At 33.9% G+C, this 26,578-nt stretch overlaps 1 protein-coding gene across 1 annotated transcript in view; it reads left to right on the top strand.

Moving 5' to 3' along the window:
* The window catches only part of LOC132727393 (uncharacterized), a 66,023-nt gene that overhangs the window by 11,882 nt on the left and 27,563 nt on the right, over nucleotides 1-26,578 (top strand). Inside the window, exons 2-21 of the mRNA XM_060712850.1 lie at nucleotides 5,020-5,129; nucleotides 5,637-5,737; nucleotides 10,499-10,741; nucleotides 11,311-11,406; nucleotides 11,948-12,069; nucleotides 12,738-12,954; nucleotides 13,729-13,901; nucleotides 14,075-14,288; nucleotides 15,223-15,416; nucleotides 16,049-16,211; nucleotides 16,767-16,970; nucleotides 17,479-17,652; nucleotides 19,483-19,677; nucleotides 20,547-20,732; nucleotides 21,813-21,935; nucleotides 22,265-22,459; nucleotides 23,042-23,221; nucleotides 23,650-23,844; nucleotides 24,243-24,434; nucleotides 25,573-25,755. Coding sequence (XP_060568833.1) covers nucleotides 5,020-5,129; nucleotides 5,637-5,737; nucleotides 10,499-10,741; nucleotides 11,311-11,406; nucleotides 11,948-12,069; nucleotides 12,738-12,954; nucleotides 13,729-13,901; nucleotides 14,075-14,288; nucleotides 15,223-15,416; nucleotides 16,049-16,211; nucleotides 16,767-16,970; nucleotides 17,479-17,652; nucleotides 19,483-19,677; nucleotides 20,547-20,732; nucleotides 21,813-21,935; nucleotides 22,265-22,459; nucleotides 23,042-23,221; nucleotides 23,650-23,844; nucleotides 24,243-24,434; nucleotides 25,573-25,755 — 3,460 coding nt within the window. The remainder of the gene's footprint in view (nucleotides 1-5,019; nucleotides 5,130-5,636; nucleotides 5,738-10,498; nucleotides 10,742-11,310; nucleotides 11,407-11,947; nucleotides 12,070-12,737; nucleotides 12,955-13,728; nucleotides 13,902-14,074; nucleotides 14,289-15,222; nucleotides 15,417-16,048; nucleotides 16,212-16,766; nucleotides 16,971-17,478; nucleotides 17,653-19,482; nucleotides 19,678-20,546; nucleotides 20,733-21,812; nucleotides 21,936-22,264; nucleotides 22,460-23,041; nucleotides 23,222-23,649; nucleotides 23,845-24,242; nucleotides 24,435-25,572; nucleotides 25,756-26,578) is intronic.

Raw genomic sequence — 26,578 nt, 5'->3', positions numbered from 1 at the left:
ATCCAGTTGATAAAAAGCTCGAACTCCCTTATGACCTTTGGCTCTACTTAGGAACCTGTATGCGCCTCGTAAAAATGCAAAGAGAGGCATCCGAGATCTTCATCCACTTGAATTGCTCGTAGTCCCTTATGACCTTTACCCCCATCTGACCTAGCTTTACCGTGTCAGCGTGACACAGTATCAGTACATTTGGATATAGGAATCTTAGTGTCGTACCAGGATTCAGAGGGTTGGGGTCATGACACTTCCTGGGATTTGGTTTTGGATATCAACTTATGTGTTGCTGTTTTTTAGTGAAAATTTGGAAAAATTTTACTCTTAACCTCCTTCGGAAAACTTGTAAATTCCGTTGTATTAACCCATGTAAAAATTTTAACTTCGTGTTCAATTTGAAGGTCTATTGTATGGTGTTGCAAGTGCTTTTCTCCAAACAAGTCGATATAATAATGAACCTATATAATGTATATATAAAAAATAAGACTACCCTTGTGATATTTTATCTGACTGAAAATGTTTCAGACCAATGAATGCTGTTAAAATGTCATTCTCAAATGACAATTAATTATGAAAAATTGAGAGAATAAAAAGATTTCGAAAGGTCAATAACCGGTTTTTGAACTCTTTTTGCAACATTTTTAAACGTACGTTATGCTTTATCATTAACCAGTGTTGCGTATATATATTATATATTTGTATAGACGAACCAACTTCAGATAAGATATATGAAACTTTAATTATGCTCTTTTGACGTGTATATAATGAAAGGTAGTAATTTTGGAATGAAATCGCAGGAAATGAAATACGTGGAAATGCACGCAGGTCTTCATACGGAAGCTTTATACGGAAGCATATAAAACGTATACGCCTTTCTTTATACGGGAGCTATTTAGGTCTTAACCGTATGCCGACATGTTGCGACCGATAACATCGTGTATCCGTAAAAGTTACCATTTTTTTTTTGTCTCAGATATTTTTTTTTCATTTTTGCCTTAGCTAGTTTTTTTTCTTTAATACATGTTTCTTTTAAAAGTGGTTAAAGTCGCCTGCTAACACCCACCCAATAAAATAAGTCACAGTGTTAGAGCTACCTTGGATGTCACAGGGTCTACGGTCCTCGGACCAGCAAGTTCGAGTCCTTGGAGCGGCACTTATTTTTTCGTGATAATTTGAGTTATGACAATTTGTTATGTTGCTGTTTGAAATTATAAATGTGCCGTGTCACGACAAAACCAACATAGAGCGTTTGCGACCAGCCTATGGATCCAGACCAGCCTGCGCATCCGTGCAGTCTGATCAGGATCCATGCTGTTTGCTTACAAACCCTTCAACAAGTAGAGAAACTGATAGCGAAAAGCATAGATCCTGAACAGACTGCGCGGATGCGCAGGCTGGTCTGGATCCATGCTGGTCGCAAACCCACTATGTTGGTTTTGTCGTGAAACGGCTCAAATGTGCAGTAGACGTCGGTATATCGCAGGTCACCTAGTTTTAAAGGAATATACCTGTCAACACAGGGGTTCATGGTTTCGAACCCTACTGCGATTACCACCGTGTTTCTTCATATGATAACAACACTAGTCAGTCCCAGGGGTGGGGGCGGACCCGGGAGTGATTTATCTCTTCACAAATCGTGTTAACACTGACTTTATATCTACAGTGTACATTTATTACTGAGCATAAACGTGTTTACTGAATGTCTAAGTGGCTTTGTACTTCAAATAGCACATTATTGTCACCCCTGTGGTGCCTGTAATCCACCACGTTCCTCAGACAAGCATATGTTTTCAAGGTTGAGATATCTGATTAAACTAAATATCTTAAATTCTCTTCCCTATTTTTTAATGTTTAGTTATTCAAAGTGTACTTGTTTCATAATGGTTTAATATGATTCATTAATATTCAATATTTCGTTGTGTTTGTTAACGGTATTGATTGGTAGACACTGCTGTATAGATTAACGTTTGTCTGTATATATCTGCATTAAATACATTTCAAGCCGGAAGTCAACAGAAATTATGGCATAGTCACAGTGAATCATGATTTATCAGGTCTATAAATTGGTGGTCGGTGCATGGAGAGTGCCTCTTGACACAGGTTTTGCTGTATTCAAGAAACCGAGAGTGTGTTTGATGGCTTCTTATTCGGGTGCTTGAAATCGATTATCAACTACACGTATAATACTAGGGGGGTTATATGGCTATACATTTATATATAAGCTTGGTAAGTTATATATACCATATGTTGGTCTTTTTCAACAGTTTGGACAGCTTGAGGGACCTCTGTGACCGACCGGTTTAAGTTTTTGAATTTCTTACTGCATTCATCCAAACTGTCTACCAGTCTTCGTCCAATGAGCATGCGCCCTGATCCCTTAGACTATCAAAAAATGATTAAGCTATGATTTCTCATATTCAAGCTATTGCAATCTGACTTGCTGAGATCTTCTTATGTGTTATATATGCAGCATTGTTTAGAACTAATATAATAATCCTAATATACATGTACTCTATTATGAGAAAAAAAATCAGCGTTTATAACATACACCCGGATCTTTCAAAAAAAAAATATTTCAAATAGAATTTGAAATACTATGTATACACATATTGTAGACGTATAAATTTTTCGTATTCCTTTTTCAAGACACAAACATTAGGTTTTATTGATATACAAGTATTTATAAATTTTATGTGCTGGGACTGACAAATAAACAATTTATTTGGATTTTAAGGCGTTTGGAACTCCACACCCCAAGTGTCTCTGTACTCGGGTACATTTGTATATCTCTTGACATTTTATGTTTGTAAGTATTAGAAAAATTTCTAAATTTATGTATACTTGATCTTCGTCCCATGCAATACTTCGTTTAAATGATAAATCAATATAAATATAATGTATATATATACCCGACTAAAAATAACTTGAAGCGTAACGTTCAATATCCGGGTATTACCAAAGCAGGGTAAATCTGTATAAACCACAGTGAACTTTGACCTTGCTGAACTTTTGGTGTAAATATTAATATAAAACTTTTATGCGTTTTATAATAAATTTTGGATCGTTCTATTAGTGACTTAATTATGATTTGATATAGATTTATCAATACTAAATGCGTTGCTCTTGACTATTAATGTGTCTATTCCCTTTGGTATAATAGGAAGGGTTTGAGCTTTGCTGTTTGTGATTTTTGATCTTCCGGATCACGGCAGTAAGTCTTGTTGAGTTCATCAGAGCGAAGTTCAGCCACCGCGTTACTTGTTCCTGAACATGCTTCAAGCAGTTTACAAGTACTAATCATTTCTATCCATGCCAGATCTGTGTTAAAGTGTGAATGATTAAAGAAAGGATTTCATGACCAATCACAATGAAAGTGACATGCACTGCCCGGGAATCGAACATGGGTCGCCCGATTCACAGTCCAAAACTCCCAAAATTGTGCTAACCGGACAGTGCTTGGTAAGGACTTTGGTGGTATTGTTGTTTTCCTTCCGGATTACGGCAATAAATGACTTTGAATTCACTAGAGCACAGTTCAGCCACCTCATCGTTCCTTTGCAGACTGTCAAGCAGCTTTCCAGTACTAGTTGACTTCGCTTTCACCGGGAACTGGTAACTTCTGTACATGCCAGGGCTGAGGTACAGTGCCAGTGACCGTAGAGAGGATTTCATGATCAATCACATTGAAAGAGACTTGTGGTCATCCTTCGACAATTTCCGTCAAATAGCGTAAAATTGGGTGGATGATACGTACTCTTGACGTGAATTCAACATTTTACTTCCATATCAGTTCGAACAGAATTTGAAAATCCTTGAACATATGCAATCTTAAATATAGATTTATTTTCTAAATTATCTTACTTATTGCGCATATACTTTATTTGTCACTGACTTTAATAATACTCAAATATGTGGACATATGTGAAATAATAATGTCTACCATTTCATAAGTTAGCTTTCAAACACTATTGTTCAGTAGTTTCACCTGGGTATAGTTTGTGTCCCCGTGTTACAGGGTACATGTATATATCACCCAAATTTGATAAGAAGCAGCTCCTTTCTTAATAACGTTTATATACATGTAGTAAGAAAACTTTCGTCAGATTGCATGCATAACCCTGTTGTATAAGTTCTTCGTATGTAGGCTACATTTATGTACAAAAATTCCAAAAGATTTAAACTTGTATTGTGTTTAATACGTCAGGGCAAAAATGTGCCATTATAATGGCTATACATCCTTTCAAATCTGAAGGTAACTTATATATCATTTACGTGATCAGTTTACAATGTAATTAAAATATAACCTTGTGATTTTGACTGGTTGTCCGCGCACCAATGATCTTGGTACCCGCGATTGATACCCGGTTGATACGAACGAAAACGCACCAGAGCATGAAGTCTTGGCAAAACACATGCGCAAATAAAATTATATAAATAAAATTTCGTGACAAATTTCGGGTGGGGTTTTGAGGATGGAGAAAATAAGATTTCATAACACAAGTTATTATAAAAGAGACAATTTTAAGATCCTTCTCATGAAAAAATTTATGTAATGTTTTTTTAGTGATAAAACACATTTTGTATCTTGCTTTACCAGAAATGGGTTTTGCTTTTTAACGTTTCTTGTTGTCTTGATATTGCTAATAAAGCTATGAAATAAAGAAATAATGGAGAAATATATTATATTTTTTGGAGTTCTCATAACAGTGGGAGATTATATAAATGCACAGGTTGGCAAACCGTTTTGTATATATATACATACAGTACATGTTGTTCTTTTTTGTACAAAACATGCAATTCATGATCCTTTTCTTTACGTACAATATAAGGTATTATAGTTAGGAGTTGAAAAAAACTATACTGCATCTCTGAAATGTCACAAAACTTTGCTGAACGATCGAAAAGATCCCAAGGGTTTATTTTCTGATCTGCATATAACCGCTAATTACTGTATCAATTGAATATTTTACTCTAAGATTGCCTAATTAGTGTCATAATTACAAGGTTATTTATTCTCTCTTTCAGTTGGAATGTGAGGAAAGTAAAGGATGGTTTAAAGGTTGGGACAAGTGTTACAAAATATTTCATGGAGATCACATAAGGTCCTACGCAAGAGCAGAAGAAATGTGTGATAGGTAAAAAAATTTATACAGTTACTCCCCTTCTTATTCACTGCGCCATTTGCATTAAACGATCAACGCCTGCAAAAATGAATACTTTTTACAATATCATTGGGGTTTATGCCCATTTTTTTTTTAGAATATCCTTAAAAAATAAGGTTTTATAGAATACTGCATGGATCTTCGTTATCTACTGAATTTTCTGCACTGTAGTCTACTAAAAAACCAACAACAAAACGTTGGAGAAACACACTAAATACCGTATTTCGGTATAAATACCGGACAAGGTGCTTGATTAAATGCTAAAATCTCGACTTTTCACCTACCAAAATGCATTTGAAGACGTCATCCAAAATCAATTTATAAAGATCACAATGAAAAAAGCAAGAAACAGTGGAAAAGCGATATTTTTCTTCTCTGAAGTACCATCTACATCTACTGACCAAACTTTGTAGTGATTTTAATTAATGCAATATCATATACCAACATGATTATTGTGATCAAATTTTGTTTTCGTTTCAGTTATGGATCTCGTCTAGTTACAATCAAAGACCAGCCAGAGAATGATCTCATTGGTAGAAAATTTACTGAAATTCGTGCATCAGAAGATTCTTACTATATTGGTTAGTTCACCGCTTTGTTTTTCTTTGAAAAAAGGCAAAATGACATTTACTTTACTGGGCAGGAACCAGTTTCCGGACAATACCAGTTTCCGGACAAGTATTATAACGGCTTAATTTTGGCTTTATCGATGACGATCGTTATTATATGTCATGAAGATGCTTGGTTTGATTGTTTGAGAAAATAAACTTCCTTCCAAGTTGATACATCATTAAAATTTCGTGAGGATATCTTACCTGAGTTTTAAAAACAGCCTTATATCCCTTTGGGGCATGTAATTTGTTCTGCGCATGCGCAATATTTTGTTGATTTTGGGATATAATTTGGGGTAGCAATTAATGCACAATGTACTTCATTCGAAGTTCATTGGGTGTAATTCCCCAGAGCTAAATCTGTAATGTATCGGAAAACGGTGTATAGCTAGGTTTACTCCACTTTCGCACTTCGTTGCTGCCGTACACACAAAAAATATCCATTTCAATTTTCAGTCATTCAGAGATCGTTTTTTTTTCCTATCATAAACATTTTTCAGTAAATCAGCTTAATTATATTAGAAAGCTAATATGTGAGAAGAATTTTTTTGTTATATTAGAATAATTATCAGTTAAAAACAGATATGAATATATGTCCGGAAACTGGTTCTGCAAGAGTGAACAATTTACACTTTCGATGACCTAATTTAACCCTTCAGTTCGTACATTGCTTACGTCACCAAGCAGTATTAATTGTGTTATCGGACGTAGTTAGAGCTCAGGTTTTTGGTATGTTAGTTTTATTAATGCATGTTTATTATTAGAAAATAGACAATTAAAAAAACTCGAATTCTGTCCGGAAACTGGTTTCTGCCCAGTATATCTTAAATAAAATAATAAAATGGAAACTATGCGGCCAAAGTGAAAGCCAATACAATCAGATGTTATTTACACAACTTTGAGATCATTTTGTTTTAATTAGCTCGGAGATTTTTTAATTAGTATACATACATGTGACAAATGAAATGGGCCAAATCTGGATTTTCAGCTGGATTTTGAGGCTCAAAACTGGATTTTTTTATCGACTCAAATTTCAATGCGTGTTTGGCACATTTGGTTCAAAGAATCTAGTTTACCCTCAAAATCATTAAATGATTATACTTTTTATGATTTTTTGTTGATCAATATTAATTTATTTCACCAAAAAAATAAATAGATAAATAAATAAGTGTAGTCATACAGGCTATTTCTAAAACAGTCACACTTCCTGTTCACATTTCATTATTTTCAGTTTGAAGAATATATGTCTTTTCAGTCATTCAATAATTAAACACAAGCAATTTGAAAACGTGCAAAACATAAGACTATGACAGTTAAATAACGTAACATAAGTTAAAGAATCGTTCCGTTAATTAAATCCACATTTTTCCCTCGATTGATTGTGTAATTCCTAAACAAAACAAAAAATAACCCACTCCACGCTTAAAAATAGGTTAATTAGACATCTCAAACAGGTTTTTGAATGATCCACTTTAAATGATTCTCGCTCACCTTTTATCTTTATCATGGCGGCAACTAATCAAAGAAAATCAAAGGTTGAGCGCCGAATTCCCATAACATGTAAATTTACAGGGTAGTTTTGATGACGTAGCGTGTAATTTCCTAACTGCCAAATTACAAAAGAGGACAATTGACTGACACACGACACGTGATAAGTTAATTGGGTATAGGAACTGTTTATTACGTCACTTTGCTGTCAATTAGCGACTCAACATTTAATCTGCTATAATTTAGGAAAGGACAGATAACAATCAATGCCCGGAGGCACGGTTTACATTTTAGATACAGGTGCTGTGTTTGATTTTTTTTTATGTTGTTTTTAGCTCATCTGAGCACATGCTCAGGGTGAGCTATTAGGATCACTCTTCGTCCGTCGTCTGTCGTCCGTCGTACATCGTCCGTTGTCCGTTCACACTTTTCAAACGACATCTCCTCTGAAACCATAAGGCAGAATCATAATGAAACTTCACAGGGATGTTCCTTGTGTAAGCCTTAACAAAGTTTTTCAAAGAATCCATTCCATGCAAGAATCTGGTTGCCATGGCAACCAAAAAGAAAAAACTTTAAACATCTTCTTCTAGATAACCCAAAGAGCTAGAGCTTAGATATTGGCATGAAACATCTTCTAGTGAGTGTCTACCAAAGATTGTTCAAATAAAAGCCCTGGGGTCAAAATTGCCCCGCCCCAGGGGTCCTGATTTTCCCTATAGGCATATAGTAAAACTAAAAAAATCTTCTTTTAAAGAACCCAAAGAGCTATGACCTAAGATATTAAGCATGAAACATCTTCTAAGAGGTGTCTACCAAGATGTTCAAATAAAAGCCCTGGGTCAAAATTGCCCCGCCCCAGGGGGTCATTGATTTTCCCTTATATGCATATAGTAAAAACTTAAAAAAATCTTCTTCTAAAAAACCCAAAGAGCTAGAGCTAGATATTGCATAAAACATGTTCTAATGGATGTCTAACCAAGTTTGTTTCAAAATAAAAAGCCCTGGGTCAAAATTGGCACCCCGCCCAGGGGGTCATTGATTTTCCCTATACTGTCATATAGTAAACTTAAAAAAATCTTCTTTAATGAACCCAAAGAGCAAGACCTAAGATATTAAGCATTAAACATCTTCTAATAAGTGTCTACCAAAGATTGTTCAAAAAATAAAAGCCTGGGGTCAAAATTGGCCCTGCCCCAGGGGGTCATTGATTCCTTATATGCAATAGTAAAAAACTTAAAAAAAATCTTCTCTACGAAACCCAAAGAGCTAGAGCTTAGATATTTGCGCATTAAAGCAGTTTCTAATGATGTCTACCAGTTTGTTCAAATAAAAGCCCCTGGGGTCAAAATTGGCCGGGCCCGCGAGGGGGTCATTGATTTTCCCTATATGCATATAGTAAAAACTTTAAAAAATCATCTATTAAAGAACCCAAAGAGCTAGGACTGAGATATTAACATGAACATCTTCTAATAAGTGTCCTACCACACGATTGTTCAAATAAAAGCCCTGGGGTCAAAATGGCCCCGCCCCAGGGGTCATGATTTTGCCCTATATGCATATAGTAAAAACTTTAAAAAATCTTCTTCTACAAAACCAAAAAGCTAGAGCTAGATATTTGGTGTAAAACTGTTTCTAAGATGTCTACCAAGTTTGTTCAATAAAAGCCCTGGGTCAAAATTGGCCCCGCCCCAGGTTCATTGATTTTCCCTATATGCAATAGTAAAAACTTAAAAAAATCTTCTCTTAAAGAACCCAAAGAGCTAGAGCTAAATATAAGCATGAAACATCTTCTTATCAGTGTCTACCAAGTTTGTTCAATAAAAGCCTCTTGGTCAAAATTGGCGCCCCGCCCCAGGGGGTTCATTGATTTTCCCTATATGCATATAAGTAAAAGATACTTTAAAAAAAATTCTTTCAAAGAACCAAAGAGAGCTAGAGCTAATAGATTTTAGGCATAAAACATGTTCTAATGGGTGTCTACAAAATTTGTTCAAATAAAAGCCCTGGGGTCAAAATTGGCCCGTCCCAGGGTCATTGATTTTCCTATATACATAGAGAAAAAGTTAAAAATCTTCTATTAAAGAAGCAAAGAGCTAGAGCTGAGATATTTAGCATGAAAACATGTCTAATGGATGTCTACCAAGTTTGTTCAAAATAAAAGCCCTTGGGTCAAATTGCCCTGCCAGGGGAGGGGGGGTCAAAAGTCATGTTATTCATAAATTTGTGTATAGTAAAATCTTAACATTCATGAAATACTTCTAAATGGGTGTTCTCAAAGTTTGTCAAAATAAAAGCCCCTTTTGTTTAAAACGGCCCGGCCCTGAGGCCTAGTCAGTGAGCGCCCCAGGCATCGATGGCCGCTCTGTTTTTTTTAAATCAGGAATTCAAACTGTAAATATCGGAACGGGATCCAGTGTTGAAATATCGGATTTTTAAATCCCCCGCCGGAGTCACATTATAGTATAATATCTCAGTTAACAACAGAACCTACTCTATCTAGAACGAGTCTCTGAAAATATTTTTTTGTCTGTTTGGCGGCGCTTAAAAAATGGAAATTTTCAAAAAGTACTGACTGAATTTTTACAAACACTTATAATAATCATAACAATGCACAGATAGTCTGCACGGTCCCAGCGGGAGATTCAGTTGCCACCAACAGTCTATAGAGGAATTGAAATGACAAAGTTCAATACTGAATTATTAACAATCAATGAGAGAGAGTACATTATGCAAGCCTCTGCAGCATGAATTTTTATTCAAGAAATTCGAAAAAATTTGGTAATGAACTTAAAATAAATTTAATTCAGAGTCAACATAGCGCGAAGAGAGAGAGAGAGCGAAAGGAAAGGCGTCATTCATGATCTCCTATATAAGAGGGAGACAGTGAACGGTCTTACACGTTGTTGTATGAGGCAAATAACATACTCGAAAAAATGCACGGCCGTGCTGAATACCATATTTAGGAGTCGCAAAACGGCACGGTTGTGATAAATGATCACTAGATAGAGAGATTTATTTATCATAAGTGAATATTTTCACATAAATTGATAATTTCAGTACAAAGATGGATAGCTGGCCAATTACTTTTCTGAAACAGCAGGTTATTGATTAAGTGCTAGGAAATGAATGCAGCCACACTCTGGTATAATGATAATTTTAACTGAAATCCAGTCAAAAACTTTTGCAAAACCATAAGTTTTAAGTGAAATTTTCTTACAAATTTTATTTTCTCTTTTCAAGGTTTGGCTAAAAAGAAGTCGGATGCTTGTGCTACATGTACAGAACTAAGATGGAGTAATGGCATGGAAGCGACGGAAACCGAGGGCTTCTGGTCCGATGACCAACCTGACGACTCTAACGGGGGATGCGTTTTTGCACACAAGAACAGTGAGGATTATGTATATGACCGACCATACACATTTTCCTATAGCAACTGTATGATCCTCCGTGCATTTATCTGTGAAAAAATGGCAGCACCTGAAGGCAAGATATTTTTTATAATTTTTTTCTCTGTTTTACTGGTCAACTTTAATAATAAATTTAGGGTGTTTGTGCAATAATGCCAAAAGGTTTTCGTCAGATTTTTTTTTCTGGTTTCATGTGGAGATCAATGACTTAAGTCTTCTGCTAATTTAAACCATATCTGGTATGCTTTATAAGTTTTTAGTAAAGGTAAATGCTTTTCAGTAGATGTTTCCTCTGTCTTACTCAATTTTTTTCATCAGAGAACAGTTATTAAGATATAGAGACATTCTTTCAGGTATGAATTTTGCATGCTAGTGGGGATATAATCAAACAGTAGGAAGTGATCCCACCTGTATTTTAAACTAGGAATGAAAATTGCTTTTCGTTAATTATACCCTAATAAGAGAAATATTAAAAGTTCTTAAAGCCAGGTGGACCAGAAGATTAGGAGGTAAATAACATTTATCAACATGGTAAAACCGTAAAGTTAAAAATAATTAGTAAAGGACAGACAAAAATTTTATATACATGTACATGTATAACATTTTTTAATTTTAAAAAGTCATATTTTTTTTCGTACATTTCAGGCAGTTTCTTCTGTATGGGTAAAGGCTACATTAACGGCAATAATGTATGTGATGGTAAAACTGATTGCGAGGATGGTTCCGATGAAATGAACTGTAGTAAGTTTTTTATTTCAAGGGTTTTTGGGCGTGCTTTAATCTTAACAAATTGGCTTGATGTTTTTGTTGAGGCTTTACAATTTCATTACAATTCAGTCACTGGTAAAAAACTGCAGATGAAATTTATAGCTTTTATGTTTAATTGTTACAATTAGCTGTCGAATGGTGTCCTGTAAAACTCTGCACAGCTGTCAATTGTAATAACGTTCTCATAAATTTTACCGTAATGATAAAAATATTGTCCAGAGTTTGCTGTAGTTGCAGCCCACAGCTCTCAAAATTAAGATGGAAAGACTTCCATTGTACATGCTAAGGAATCCTTACCGTAACCAAAAGTGATCAATCTTTGCCATCAGAGTAGAACCAGACCAGCCTGTAGATCTGTGCAGTATGATCAGGCTCTAAACTGTTGGTAGCTCAATATTTGTTTTTAGATAAAGAAATCCCTGAAACTTCTGATGGACTGTTCCAAATTTAAATCAGGGCTCATCCATTATACAAATTTAGCAGGTCCAGGGTTAAAATGGATTTTATTTTACAGCTTCCAGATGTCGATATCATCATACTGGGGAACAGGGAATTCTGGGACCGTTGATTTACAGAGATGCTACAACATGCACTTGGGCAATTGAGACTCCTCCAGGAACAAATGCTCTTGTACAGGTTAGCTTGATTTTAGTAATTTGAGAATTTGTAGGACTAAGTTACCTAACCTGCCCAGTTATTACAATGTGGGGGACATTTATCAGGTCATTAACTCCCTCTGCTGAAACGAAATATAGTAGTTTAGATGTTTATATCTTAACTTGCAGTATTAAACCTCATATAACTAGAATGTGGTGGCAATTGCTAGTCAAAGAGACAGCAAGGCCAACAGGTTAACACAGATTTGACATATTTTTGGAAATAGGTCAACTTTGATCAAGGTGAACACTGACCATATGGAAACCAGGAAATATGCCAGTCTCATGAAGATGTGAGTTTAGACGTGACAACTGAGTACCAACCCATTTGTCACATCTACTTGTGAAATAGATCAACTATTTTTACACATTTATGCAAGTTTTAAGTTTATACAGCTAATTTATTTTAGTTCAGTTGTGTTGAAAGCTACATGTAAAGCTTATTGAAACACTCGAGAATCTGTTCCTTGAACCAACCAGTACTGAGCAATGAATGTAAAATTTCTTGCTCAAGCAAACAAGGGCAAGCCCCTGACATGGTCTGAACCCACGCAACCAAGAATACTTAGATTACATGTACTAGTCAGACACATTAACCACTTGGTCACGCCGCAGCTCTTGATGGCCAATGATTTTGTTTTTTTGCAGTTTGATAACTTCAACACTGAGTATAATGCAGACTTTGTGACAGTGATGACTGGTAGCTTTGATGAAAGCAGGGCAATGATTGTTGGCCGTATATCTGGAAATATCGGGAGAAAAACGTTCCGTAGCTACAACAATAAAATCTTCGTCAAGTTCTTCTCGGACTCCTCTGTCAGCAACACTGGCTCAATGACTGGCTTTACCGGAACATACGGAACCTGTAAGTGGACTTGATCTTGAATTATTTGCTGAAATGGTTAAGGTCTCTCAGTGTTAATCACATACCTGACACTGCTCTGGGTTCGAAACATGCCCGGATGTTTGGATTTCTTCCATGTGAGGAAGTTATGCAGCTAGCTTACAGAATGTGATGGTGAATTGATGCTTAAAGATATACTATGCTCATCATTGAGTAAAACGTTGTTTTTTTTTTTCAAAGAAATTTATTGATATCTATCAAATTCTTACTGAATATGTCTAATTTGAATAAAAGATTGAAAAAAACTATGTACAATGTATGGGAAATTGCATTCCCTATTACAGGTTAAGAAAAGTTGGTCCTTTCTTAAAAAACTGAAAAAACTGCCAGTTTCTTTTTAATGACACTATAACTATATTCATAGTGTGACCACCTATAGTGGGTAGAATTTTAAACATTATAACATATCTTCTTTGTGTGAATTTAAAACATGTTTATTTTATATTTACAAAGAGACTGTGTAGCAATTATTTATATTTTCTAATATCAAATTTGAGATAGAATATCTAAAGTACCAGTTTTTAACTGAAACAATGCACAAAGTGGTGACAGTGAGTATCAATATTAATATGGTATGGGAATATTTTGTACCTTGTAAAATTATGAATTTGGAATGTATCTCAGTAAAAAATGATAGTTTTGAAATATTTTCTTTGATTTCTTAAAATCAGGACAAACATCTCACTTTGAAGGGATAAAGTGATCATTTGCTATTCAATTTATTTTAAATTTCAGTGAAAGATGATTCAGGCCAAAAAGTAAATTTAGTGGCTCAGGATAATCCAAAAGAGTATACTATTAAAACATTTGATGTTGAAAACACCAACACCTTCCTCGGACAAAGAGATTATATAATTGTCATAAGTACAGAAAATAACTTTCAGTTCGGTCAAATGATAACGTTAGAGGTAAGTAAAATTTCATTTTGTCCATTTATATTTTAAGGTTTGGAATGGATAATATCATCATATCGTATAAATATAAATATCTATATGACGTAATAACTTTAAGAATGAATTTTATACTTTTTCAAAATCTCTTAAACGTTGAGTCTAACTTTTACCACTCTATGTTCTTTTAGATTCTGGACCTCAAGCTAAGTGATGGTGACATGGTTATGTTCTTTGATGATGAAACTCCACGAGATAATATTCTGCTGTCTACAAGTTGTAACGACGAGGAGCTTTGTCAAAACAACAAAGTAATTTACTCGACAGATAAAAAGTTGTCCATTCTTCTGAGAACAAATAAAATGGTCAATAAAGATATGGCCTTCAGGTTCCGGTACAGACAAGGTAAACTATCAGCTGATTGGCTGATATGGGTTTGTTTTTAGCTTATTTAAATGCAGTATGCTCAAGGTGATCTTTGACTCTTGCCCTGTCGCAGTTGTTTATTGTTATCCCCTCCTGCCAAATTGCAACATGATCCTTGGTTGGTTCCCTTCTTAATTTGTTCAAAAAGTAAAATTTCATTAAAAATTCTTATTGCTATGGCAACCAATATGAACAATGTCTTTAAAAACCTTTTTTTCAAAAACGCACAAGGCCTTTAGCCTAGATTGTTTGTAGTTTTGTTTATTGAACTTCTACAAAGTTTATGAAAACTGCTGCCCTTGGTTCAAAATTAGGGGAAAAATTGAAACTGGTGCTCCTCTGAAGCTGCAAAGACTAGAGATAAGATGTTGGCATGGAACACTGTCAAGTAAACTTTTACAAAACAGTTCATATTTTAGTCCTTAGAGTCAAAACGGCTTTGCCCTGTGAATCATTGCTTTTCCTAATGTACATATAGCAAAATCTTAGTGTTTTTCTTCAGAAACAAAGAAGGCTAGAGCTTTGATATATAATGCAAGAAACTTTGTCTTAGAAACCTATACAAAGATTTTCCAAACTTTAGTCCTTGGGTCATATTTGGCCCATAAAGCTAGAGCTTTGATTTAGAGCAAGAAACATTGCCATAAAAACATATACAAAGATTTTTTAAACATAAGCCCTTGGGTCAAATTTGGCCTTGTTCTTGGGTCATGGGTTTTCAATCAAAACTTTAAAATTCTTCACATGTTGAACTGCAAAGGGTAAATAGATTATAGATATAGAATTACCTTATTATGGCCATCATTCAACACTCAAACTCTCCACCCACCCTTGTCAAATACATCAATTTTGTATAAATGTTGTTTTTTTTTGCCTAGCATGATCAAAATTATTTTTTATCTTATTTTAACAGGATGTTATTATGAGACTACTGATGTTTGGGGAACAATTTACACACCTGGATATACTGGAAATATTAACTATCCAAGCTCTGTAAGCTGTGAGTGGAAAATTACTACAAATGTACCAGTTACATTTTATTTTGACAGCAATTCTAGACTACAGTCCAATGACTACAACCGGGACGTAAATGGTGACTTCTTAAAGGTGATGATGAAATTCTATTTTATTTCAAGGACTGTATATTCTGAGAATTGAAGATTATTTTTAGATACAGGATTTTCTTGATTCATTCTATCATTTGAAATTAAAACATAATTATGCAATAGCAAATGAAGTAAAGTGTAAGACGTATCAAAATTAAATTTAGAAAATAAAAAAACCAAAAAAACTTAAGATGGTTATTTCGAAGTGTAATGGACTTTGGAATGACATTGTAGCATGCAAAAATTCAAATAAATAAAATTTTAGCATGATTTTAGGCAATTTAAAAAATGGTTTTCTACTTTACATTAATCACTTATTATAACAGGGCTGAGTGGTTGTGGTTGCTGAATTTTGAGACGCTTGCCACACACTGCTGTTAGTACAAGTCCCACTAAGCACCTTTCATTTTCTATGTGAGCGAGCTATCCAGTTAGATTTTACAAGGTCAGTGGTGCTACTTGGGTGCCTGTTTGTGCACATAGGAGTACTGCCACAACCATTTAAGCTAATTCTTTAAGATTGGAAATGTGTCTTTTTATTTGTTTCACATTTTATATGGTTAAAGAAAAACAACCAGTACATGAGCAATATAAAAAAATGAAATGGATTTGATGTTTTTTTTCATTCAAAAGATATATGAAAATGGGCAAATGTACGAAGGATCACCAAGCAGAGGATATTCAACTAATGAATTTGCTGGTAAAGTGTTCAATTTGGATAGTGGTGTAACCACAATTCACCTGGATTCATCTGTCACAAGATCAGAAAAAGGATTTAAAGCAACTTGGTCACCAGGTATTTACTATTAATGTTTGGAATATAGTCAGTATGAGAAATAATTAATATGAAAGATGGTTCCACACATGACACTGTTAGTATGAGATATGATTCAATACATTCAATACATGATGTTGGTAATATGAGATATGATTAAACATATAACACTGACAATATGAGAAATGATTCAACACATAATGTTGGTAATATGAGATATGATTCAACACATAACACTGTTAATATGAAAGATTGTTCCACACATAACACTGACAATATGCAAAATGATTCAACACATAATGTTGGTAATATGAGATATGATTCAACACATAACACTGTTAATATGAAAGATTGTTCCACACATAACACTGACAATGTGAGAGATGATTCAATTGAATAACGAAGCTATCAGTATTGGATGGGCTGTTGTTCTCAGAGCACATTACATATTAGCTATGGTTGAAGTTATGACATATTATATGAATGCCCACTGGCAAATGGTAAACTTTTTATCTAAAGCCTTTTTCTCTGATACATTACTATTATTATTATCTCTGAAACTTTTTCCCCTTTCAGCTTGTCCTGACCCTAATTATGATGAAAATACGATTGTGAATCCACCGCCACTAAACAGAAACTACCGAGCTGTCACTACTGTCTCGTGTAAACTCGGGTACGCTTTTCAGCAGGAACAGATACCTGCGGGACAAACATCGTTAGATATTGAATGTGGATACAAAGGTGTATGGAAGAATTACAGACAAGTTCCAAGATGTACACGTAAGTTTTCAAGACAATTACAGTTGTACCATAAAAATATAAAATCTGATTTCAATACTTTTGCCTCTTATTTAGGTAATTTCTAACTCATAATAGCTGTTCCATATTTACATGAGGATTTATGGAATGTCAGACTTCAATATTTTCTAAATTTCTGGCTTTATGTTTATTGATTGCATCAAACAATATGATAATTTGCTTCATTTTTAGGTATCTTGTTTTATTTTATTAAAAAATATCTATACCATATTGCAGTTATTTTAACCCTTAACCTCCTAGAACTGAAAATCACATACAAATTCAAAGCAGGGAATATACATGACACATACAAATTCAAGGCAGGGCAAAGCCATTACACATACAAATTCAATGCAAGGCAAAGCCAGTTCACAGATTATGCATTAAAAGTCAAGGACAAATCTATTTGCAAAATAAGAAAATTGAGGGGTTTAAGTCTATCATTGTGAACAGAATGAATGAATTGCCACAATTCTTTTTATTTATACAGCAAGATACTGTGGAGATGTTCCAGTCAGCACTAACGGTTACATAGTGTCATCAACGGGGACAGTGTATGGAAGTAAGGTTACTTATGAATGCAATCCTGGTACAGTTGCTAGTGGCAACTTGGAAATAACATGTAGATCAGATGGTACCTGGGAAAGTCCTCCTATTTGTAGAGGTAATTATTGATATGGTTTAGCCTGTAATGAATGTAGATCCATTTAGATAGCTTTGATATCTGATGGAATATATGATTAAGATTTCTTAACTCAAAGATAATTTTGCATGGTGTAATATGAAATAAATAGATTTAAGACTTCAGTGGTGAAATGGTTCAGGTCCCGGACTTGTTACCATGCATTTGTCACTAACTGCTTTTCTTCAAATCTTGACAGATCTAACTTGTAAGTTTACAAAAGATTGGTGGTTCTACTTTGGTGCCAGCTTGTGTGTGAAATAATGCTCGAAAATCAACCTATGACAAAAGAAATAACCATACCAAAGGAAATCCTTCTTTTATGAGTTATTCTGTTGTGTTACTCCAGGTTGAATTACTGTAAGGTATCATATGAATGAATGTAAGGTATTGTATTGAATTACCATAAGGTATCATAGCTAATTACTACATGTATAAGGTATCACATTGAATTACTATAAGGTATCACATTGAATTACTATAAGGTATCATATTGAATTACTATAAGGTATCACATTGAATTACTATAAGGTATCATATTGAATTACTATAAGGTATCACATTGAATTACTATAAGGTATCACATTGAATTACTATAAGGTATCACATTGAATTACTATAAGGTATCACATTGAATTACTATAAGGTATCACATTGAATTACTGTAAGGTATCACATTGAATTACTATAAGGTATCACATTGAATTACTATAAGGTATCATATTTAATTACTATAAGGTAACACATTGAATTACTGTAAGGTATCACATTGAATTAGTATAAGGTATCACATTGAATTAGTATAAGGTATCACATTGAATTACTATAAGGTATCACATTGAATTACTATAAGGTATCATATTGAATTACTATAAGGTATCACATTGAATTACTATAAGGTATCACATTGAATTACTATAAGGTATCACACTGAATTACTATAAGGTATCACATTGAATTACTATAAGGTATCACACTGAATTACTATAAGGTAAACACATTGAATTACTATAAGGTATCACATTGAATTACTATAAGGTAACACATTGAATTACTATAAGGTATCACATTGAATTACTATAAGGTATCACACTGAATTACTATAAGGTAAACACATTGAATTACTATAAGGTATCCGATTGAATTACTATAAGGTATCATATTGAATTACTATAAGGTAACACATTGAATTACTATAAGGTATCACATTGAATTACTATAAGGTATCACATTGAATTACTATAAGGTATCACATTGAATTACTATAAGGTTACACATTGAATTACTATAAGGTAAACACATTGAATTACTATAAGGTATCATATTGAATTACTATAAGGTAACACATTGAATTACTATAAGGTATCACATTGAATTACTATAAGGTAAACACATTGAATTACTTTAAGGTATCACATTGAATTACTATAAGGTTACACATTGAATTACTATAAGGTAAACACATTGAATTACTATAAGGTATCATATTGAATTACTATAAGGTAGCACATTGAATTACTATAAGGTATCATATTGAATTACTATAAGGTGTCATATTTAATTACTATAAGGTAACACATTGAATTAGTATCAGGTAACACATTGAATTACTATAAGGTAAACACATTGAATTACTATAAGGTAAACATATTGAATTACTATAAGGTATATGATAAAATTTGTCAGTATGTAACTGCTAGAAGGAATGCATAGATATTGACTTGTCCTATTTTTCTTGTAATTTTCTTGTTACCTGTCATATATTGAATTGAATTGTATATTAAGTTGAATTGTATTTTTTTGTTTATACAGCCGGAGGATGTCCAAATGGCGTTGTTAGTGAAACAATCGCAAACGGGCAAGGTGAACGTAAATTTGGAGATGGAACATCAATTGGTACAATATATGAGTACACATGTAATGCTGGTTATGAGTTTGTAGGGCAACCATATGTTATATGTAAGGATGATGCCACTTGGTCTCAGAATGGTGCACCCACATGCAGACGTAAGATTTATTTTTTACGTACATATTGTAATTTCCAGCAGAATGTTATGTAATATAAGATGTTACTGACCAACAAAAGGGTTTGATGCAATATTTTGATCATTTTCCGATGAAGCCTGATGTTCATTTTTTTGTAATTTGGAAAATACACTTACCAGACTGATACTGTTAATTTTACATTTTCAAAATTTTTTACTATTTCAAGAAAGTTATCAAATTGGTGTCCGATTCTGTCAGAGAAGCAGTGGTACTTTATCTTTTACTCTTCTTTATTTTTTTATTAAGGTTCTATTAAACGGTCATAGTTGAGAAATATCAGCATCTGCTGTTAATTTTCACAATGAATATGTATAAGAACAGATGCAACAATACACCTTGTCATGTACTAATATCAGTGCAGAAGATTGACAGAGTCATTGCTTCTCTCCAAAGTTCATTCACACTCAAGATAGTTAAAACCAAGATGTTTAACTCCCAAAGTGACATTATATACAATAAACCCTCATTTATAAATAAATCAATGTATTTATAACAAAAATTACAAAACTGACTCTTTTTGTTCACTGAATATATTCACATTTGAGATAAATCTCTTTATTGCTAACTTTCTTTTTATTATTTTCTTTCTTATGTTATAAATTTGTTTCATCAACAGAATATTCCTTTTTAAAAACTGTTCTTCAAGGAAGTAAATGTAGTGCTCTGTAACTTTAGAAACTTTGAGTGAATAGTTTTTTTTACTGCCTAATGTTGCTGATTGATCATTAGAGGGAGGTTACTCTGATATCTAGGGGTTAATAAAGGGACTTAACCCTGGTAATTCAGCTATTTGCGTACAAATAAAGTCATTTTTTGTATATATTTTTCAGTTTTGACCTGCCTCCTACCAAGCATTAAGAATGCACTTTACAATGGGTATACTGCTGGTAACTTGGTAAATGTTGGTATAAATGTTGGTGTCACTTGCAGCAATGGTTATGAGTTTGCAACAGATAGTCCGCAAAGTGTCACATGTAACAATGACAGAACCTTGTCAGCTTTGCCACAGTGTGTAGGTAGGTATTATTTTAGGTTTAATCTTAAGCCTGTTGGCGACTACAGACTCAACCAATGTGACATGTGCACACTATAAACATTATCATTATAAACAAAACCTTTACATTCTAATTCTAGATTATAGTGATGGTCTGTTTGTGTTTTACTTGTCTTTGAAAGCCTATTGGCTAATCAGTTTGTTGTTTTACATCTGTGGTGATCAAATCCTGCAGGGGACATATCATATTTAGGGACCAAGGTGGCTGAATGCATACATGTGAACTTTTTTGGATGATCAAGTGGGAGATTTTTCTTCAAAAAGAGGGAGATTTTAGAATTTGCAATAAACAAAGAAGGAAGTTCTGACATAAAAAATAGGGAGATTTCTTTGATTTGTGAAAATACCCCTTATTTTAAGAAATATCTTTGGAAGTATGGCTGCAGAAAGTGGGAGTCTCCCGCTTAAAGTGGGAGAGTTCACATGTATGTGAATGGTTTAGGCTGGGTTAAGACTGCTAACTTTAAATAACTTGCCCCTCACTGCTGTGGCTCCAAATCCTATCGGGGACTTTGGATTTTTTTACTTTAGAACTCTATCCACCTAGCTTACAGTTGTAAGGTTATGACCTTTTTAGGTGCCGACTCAGGCCTAAAATAATGCATGAAGGTGTACCCAAGCTCTTCAGCCAGTGAAATAGGAAAGTTGTCATATGACATTATGACAGTATGGATGACGTTAACTCAGCAAAACTAATAAAAAACTGTTGGATATCTCTGGAAAAAAAAAGAACATACATTGATTTTTACTAATGTTAAATCTGCATTTTCGACATTGAACATTAACATTGTCCTGTGGTCTTAAAATCCAACAATTAAAATCCAACATTTTAGAAACCTATAGGAACACACTTGTAAAGTATTATTTAAATAGTGGTATCACATGAGTACAAATTTTGTGGGTATAAAAAATGAAAGCCAAGAAATAAGGAGATGTTTTTGACTGCCTATCTTAAATATAATCTCCCTGATAATAGTTATAACTATATTTAGACCATATAAAAACTTATCCTACAATTTTTTTTTTCAAAATTGTTTTTCAGACAAGGACGAGTGTACAGATACAAACATATGCGGATTCAAATGTCATAATACAGATGGAAGCTATTATTGTTCTTGTGACGCAGGTTATACTTTATCAACGTCTGACAGGAGAAGTTGTAATGGTATGTGCCTATAAAAATATGTGCCTATAAAAATATACTGTACTGCCATGTAGGAGTATTTTATTGAGTTGGTTATAGCAGACCTTGGTATTTGTAATTAAAAAAACAAAAAAACAAAAAAAACAGGCAAAAAGATATTTTGAAAGTCCTCAAAATTTTAATGACATTGATATTATATTCATTATTGAAATTTAGTCATTTCCAAGTTTTCAGGAACAAAATTCTTTATTTCTCCTTGTTCTAACAAATTATTTAAGCCGGAATTTCTACACTTAATATAGTTGCAACTGTATCCCCACTGACATTTGCTCTTTGATTTTTGTTTTAAGATATAGATGAGTGTGCATCTAATCACGATTGCGACGGAACGTGTATAAATGAGCAGGGATCATACAGATGTGAATGCAGTGCTCCATATGTGCTATACACAGCAGATTTGGTCTCCAATTACGCTATTCCACGAGGAGCAGGTGAAAGAGGAGATTTATCGACTGACACTTATCATATTGGTCATTCTTGTGTTTGTAAGTATAGAACAAACATTATAATTTATACCACACCACATTTTTTTACTAGTAAATTACTGAAAACCACCTTGTAAAGGATGTGGAGGAATGCTATCCGAATTTGTAAATATCTGTGGTTTTTATTAAGGTGCCACTTATGATGAAGAAATATGCATTTTACGTAATTGTTGGTCCGTCAGACTTAAAAAGCCAATAAAAATGCTATTCAACTATTGTTGAAAGCAAAGAAATACTTATTGATGATATAAAATTATACTATTTGCCACAAAATTAATTCATGGATGTCATTAAGTATCACTATTTGAAGTTGCTTAACCTTTACCTTACTAACTTCCTGAAATGACTTGTTGAACTTTTCATTTAAAAGCAGTCTATTATCATTTGTTCGTATAATTATCATGATGACAATTTACAGTCGGTCTGCTAATAATATTGAGCTCTTGTCAGAGGCACAGATGTAGGATACAGCGTAGTAAGAGTGTCAGTGTACTGGTGGCGAAAGTTTTGTCATTTTGATTTTCAGGAATGAAATTGTAAAAGACTGATTTAATAAAAACTGACGTTAATGTTCTCTTCCAGTGTTGAGTTGTGATACCCCTGTCCAGAATATTGAAAACGGAAAGATTCTTACAAAACGAGAATATCATCGATATAGTGATCATGTAGAGTATAATTGTAACATAGGCTTCACCCCTCGAAGAATCGTACGTTTCTGCGGTTTTGATGGACAGTGGACTGGAACCGAACCAGTATGTCAAGGTCAGTGTTACACTGTAAATGTAAAATGCAGACTTTTTAATGATTAAAGAATTTCATCGAAAAATTTACGATTTATTTACTATGCTTAAAATCTCATTCCTTTGAAATACAACATAATGTCTAAGCTCCTTAGTTTTTTTAAGTTCTGTATATAAATTATTATTCCTGTTGAATTTTTGTAATGATCTTGTCCTGTTTGAATTAGAAAAAGTCCATTTAAAGTATAAGTGATTTTAACATTAAACTACAATAATTAATGTACTTACAGTATAGATGTTGGTTAACCTGACTGGATGTTCAGATAGACCTGCTTCTATACTGGTCAGAAAAGCTAATCATTTTAGGTGTCATTACGAAAATACCTGTACGCAATGATTCCAGTATACAGTTTTATCAAACCTGTAATAAAATTGTCTTTGATATTTTAGCTGCAAGCTGTGCAGAGACTGTTCCGAATTTTCTCCAAACAACACCTGTTGTTGAGAGCGGACCTTATAACTATGGTCAGCGCCTTACTCTACAGTGTACTGTTGGGGATAACACTTTTGACAAGTACAGGTTCTGCACCTACAATCCTAATACTGATGATTATGAAATGCAAGGATCACAATATGAATGTGGAGGTATGTATTTGTTGTGAAAAGCAAGGTTTATGTTTTCATGCAAATGCAAGGTTTTTGTTTTTCATGCAAATTCAAGGTTTTTGTTTTCATGCAGATGCATGTTTGTTTTTTTCATGCAAATGAAGTTTTTTTTATATGAAATAATCAAATTTATAAGCTTGACCTGTCAAAGCAGGAAGTGTTATATCAAAGTCAACTTCTTGGAAAAAAATACGACCAGTTTGTGGCAAATGAAAAAAATTTCATATCGATATTTAGCCTCTCTTTGAGCTGCTATTGTTCAAAAAGGTAAATACATTAGCAATTATAGCAGGTTTTCTGGTCTGAAGATGACTGTAGGCACATGTTTGACTATTATATCACTTACAAATTTTTTTTTGTTATTTTCATTTTTGTAGTGATTGATTGTGGTACACCAAAACAGGCACCAGGGAGTTCCTATGCTTTGCCAAGTGTTACAACATTGGGAAGCTTCTTTGATTTTACTTGTCAATCTGACACACGTGAAGGGCAAACTCAGGCAGGGTCTGACAGTCGAGTCTTTTGTTTGAAAGAAGGATATTGGGACTTTGGAAGCTTGCAGTGTACTGGTAAGATTTAAAACTATTTTTAACATGTTAAATTTCTTAAATGGACTTGCCCAGCTCCCATTTATGGATCTGTTCATTAGCAATGTTAGGGATATATGAATATAAAAGCTTGGAAGTTTAGTAATTCACCCCATAGACAGAACAAATAATGCAGAGCAGGATCTCTATGGGTGGCAAAGACTGATCACTAAAAGTTCAAGCAGTGTAAGGATTGAGGGTCAGTTCTTTAGTAACTCTTACCACAATTGATAAATGAGTTGAGTTTCATTTTGAGATTTTAATCCATCATCAGAAGTGCTCACCCAAAAATCCCAAAAAGGCAGAGAATTGGGAATAATCATTTATCTGCATCTATTTATTGATAAATGATAATGATGGCATTGGCATATGTTTGATTTGTCAGATACACAATGGTAAATTAAGGGTATCGGGACCCAAAAAGTATGGTCGGTTATCAGATTTAATGGGTGCCTGATGTCTATCACAAACACCCTACCCCTATATTTATGGAATTTGTTAGCCGTACAGGTCCTTACCGCTAGCCAACAATTCTAGCTATGTATGACTAGCCTATACACACTGCAGAGGCTAGTCGTAAGGCATTTTTCAATGATAAGTAAAAGGCAATAATGAAAATTGGTTTTCCAAGAGATGAACAGAGATACACACAAAGAACAAAGCTAAGTTACACTCAGATTTTGTGTTTTAAGAATGGTGCCCCTAAGTTAAACTAAAAATTGGTTTCTAACGTAAGGGCAAACATGTAATATCGCCTGTCAAAATCTCCCGAGAAAAGACAGAGAAACAGGAAAAAAAAACAAAGCAAATTTACTCTTAGCTTCGGTATTCTAAGGACTGAACTTTGAGTTACTCTCAAAACTAATATTGCATTATAAGGATTTAAAAAATACTCTCATTTTAGTAACTACAAGCATACACTGTTCATGATTTATGTGTAAAATGTTCAACCATTAAAGCCTTAAAGCATCTACATGATAGAAAATGAGTTTATATGACTAATAAACACATCCGAGTAAAATAATCCCAGACTGACACAAAATGAGGTTGTTTTTTACAATGTTTTTGTATATGAAAATTTGCTGTATTCATTAACATTGTTTGGTATATCTTTCTTCAGGAGAGAAGTGTTTGGACCCCACATACCCACCAGATGGTGATATAATAGCTGATAGTTTTGCAGACAGAAGCACCGTTAGCTTTAAATGTCTTAGGCAAGGATACAGCCTCTCTAATGATGTGACCTTGACCTGTAATAGAGACAACTTCTTTTCTAATAATGAACAAGTGCCCACATGTAGAGGTTTGTATAAATTTCATTTTGCTTCAATAACTGTTAAATGAAACACTATTGTTACTTGTGAAACATTTGACCAATGTGATGGACAGTAAAAATATGTTATTTTGTAAAGCTTGATATTCAGATGCTTACAATCAGTCTTTAAGAAAGGAGAGATGTCGCTGTGTGTCTCTAAAACCCAGGAATCATAGTTTTGAGCCTTATATCAGTCATGATCATGCTTCATTATTATGACACCATGCAGTACTGGGTAGTGTCAGAATATAGAGACTCAGAGGGTTGTTGTGATTAACACAAGTTGCTAGAGCTTGTTACACAGTAGGTTATTAATAGATATGTTTAACCCTGTCCATGGGTCTCTGTTGCCAGGTGGATACGATTGCTGACTTCAAATCATTTTTCTCTTCACTAGAATATGGAAGTTAAAATCCTGATGGGGATTTTGAAATCTTTGATACGATATCACTAACTAAATCTTAGCTGTATGTTGATAAAATTTCGGTTGGTATCCATAGCTGAGTGGTTATGGTTGTTGACTTCAAACCACTAGCTCCTTAACATTGTTGGTTGAAATCCTGCTAGGGAGTTTGGATTCTTTCATGTGTTGGAGCTATCCAGCTAGCTTGTGGATCACGTTGATGGTTCTACTCAGGTGCCTGTTTGTAACTGAAATGATTCATGGAGGAGCACCTAAAGTTTTTCTACACCAGTAAAGCTGGAAAGTTGCCATATGAACTTTACAGTGTAAAACCCAACCAAAAAAAAAATTGGAAAGAAAAAAAAATTGCTACTAAACTAAATTCTATAAAGAGTGGATGACAACAAG

Source organism: Ruditapes philippinarum, unplaced genomic scaffold (assembly GCF_026571515.1).
Source record: "Ruditapes philippinarum isolate M1 unplaced genomic scaffold, ASM2657151v2 ctg7911_1_1_1_1, whole genome shotgun sequence".
Classification (NCBI taxonomy): Eukaryota; Metazoa; Mollusca; class Bivalvia; order Venerida; family Veneridae; genus Ruditapes; species Ruditapes philippinarum.
Note: the sequence above shows the minus strand (reverse complement) of the source record. Positions and strands in the feature narration are given on the sequence as shown.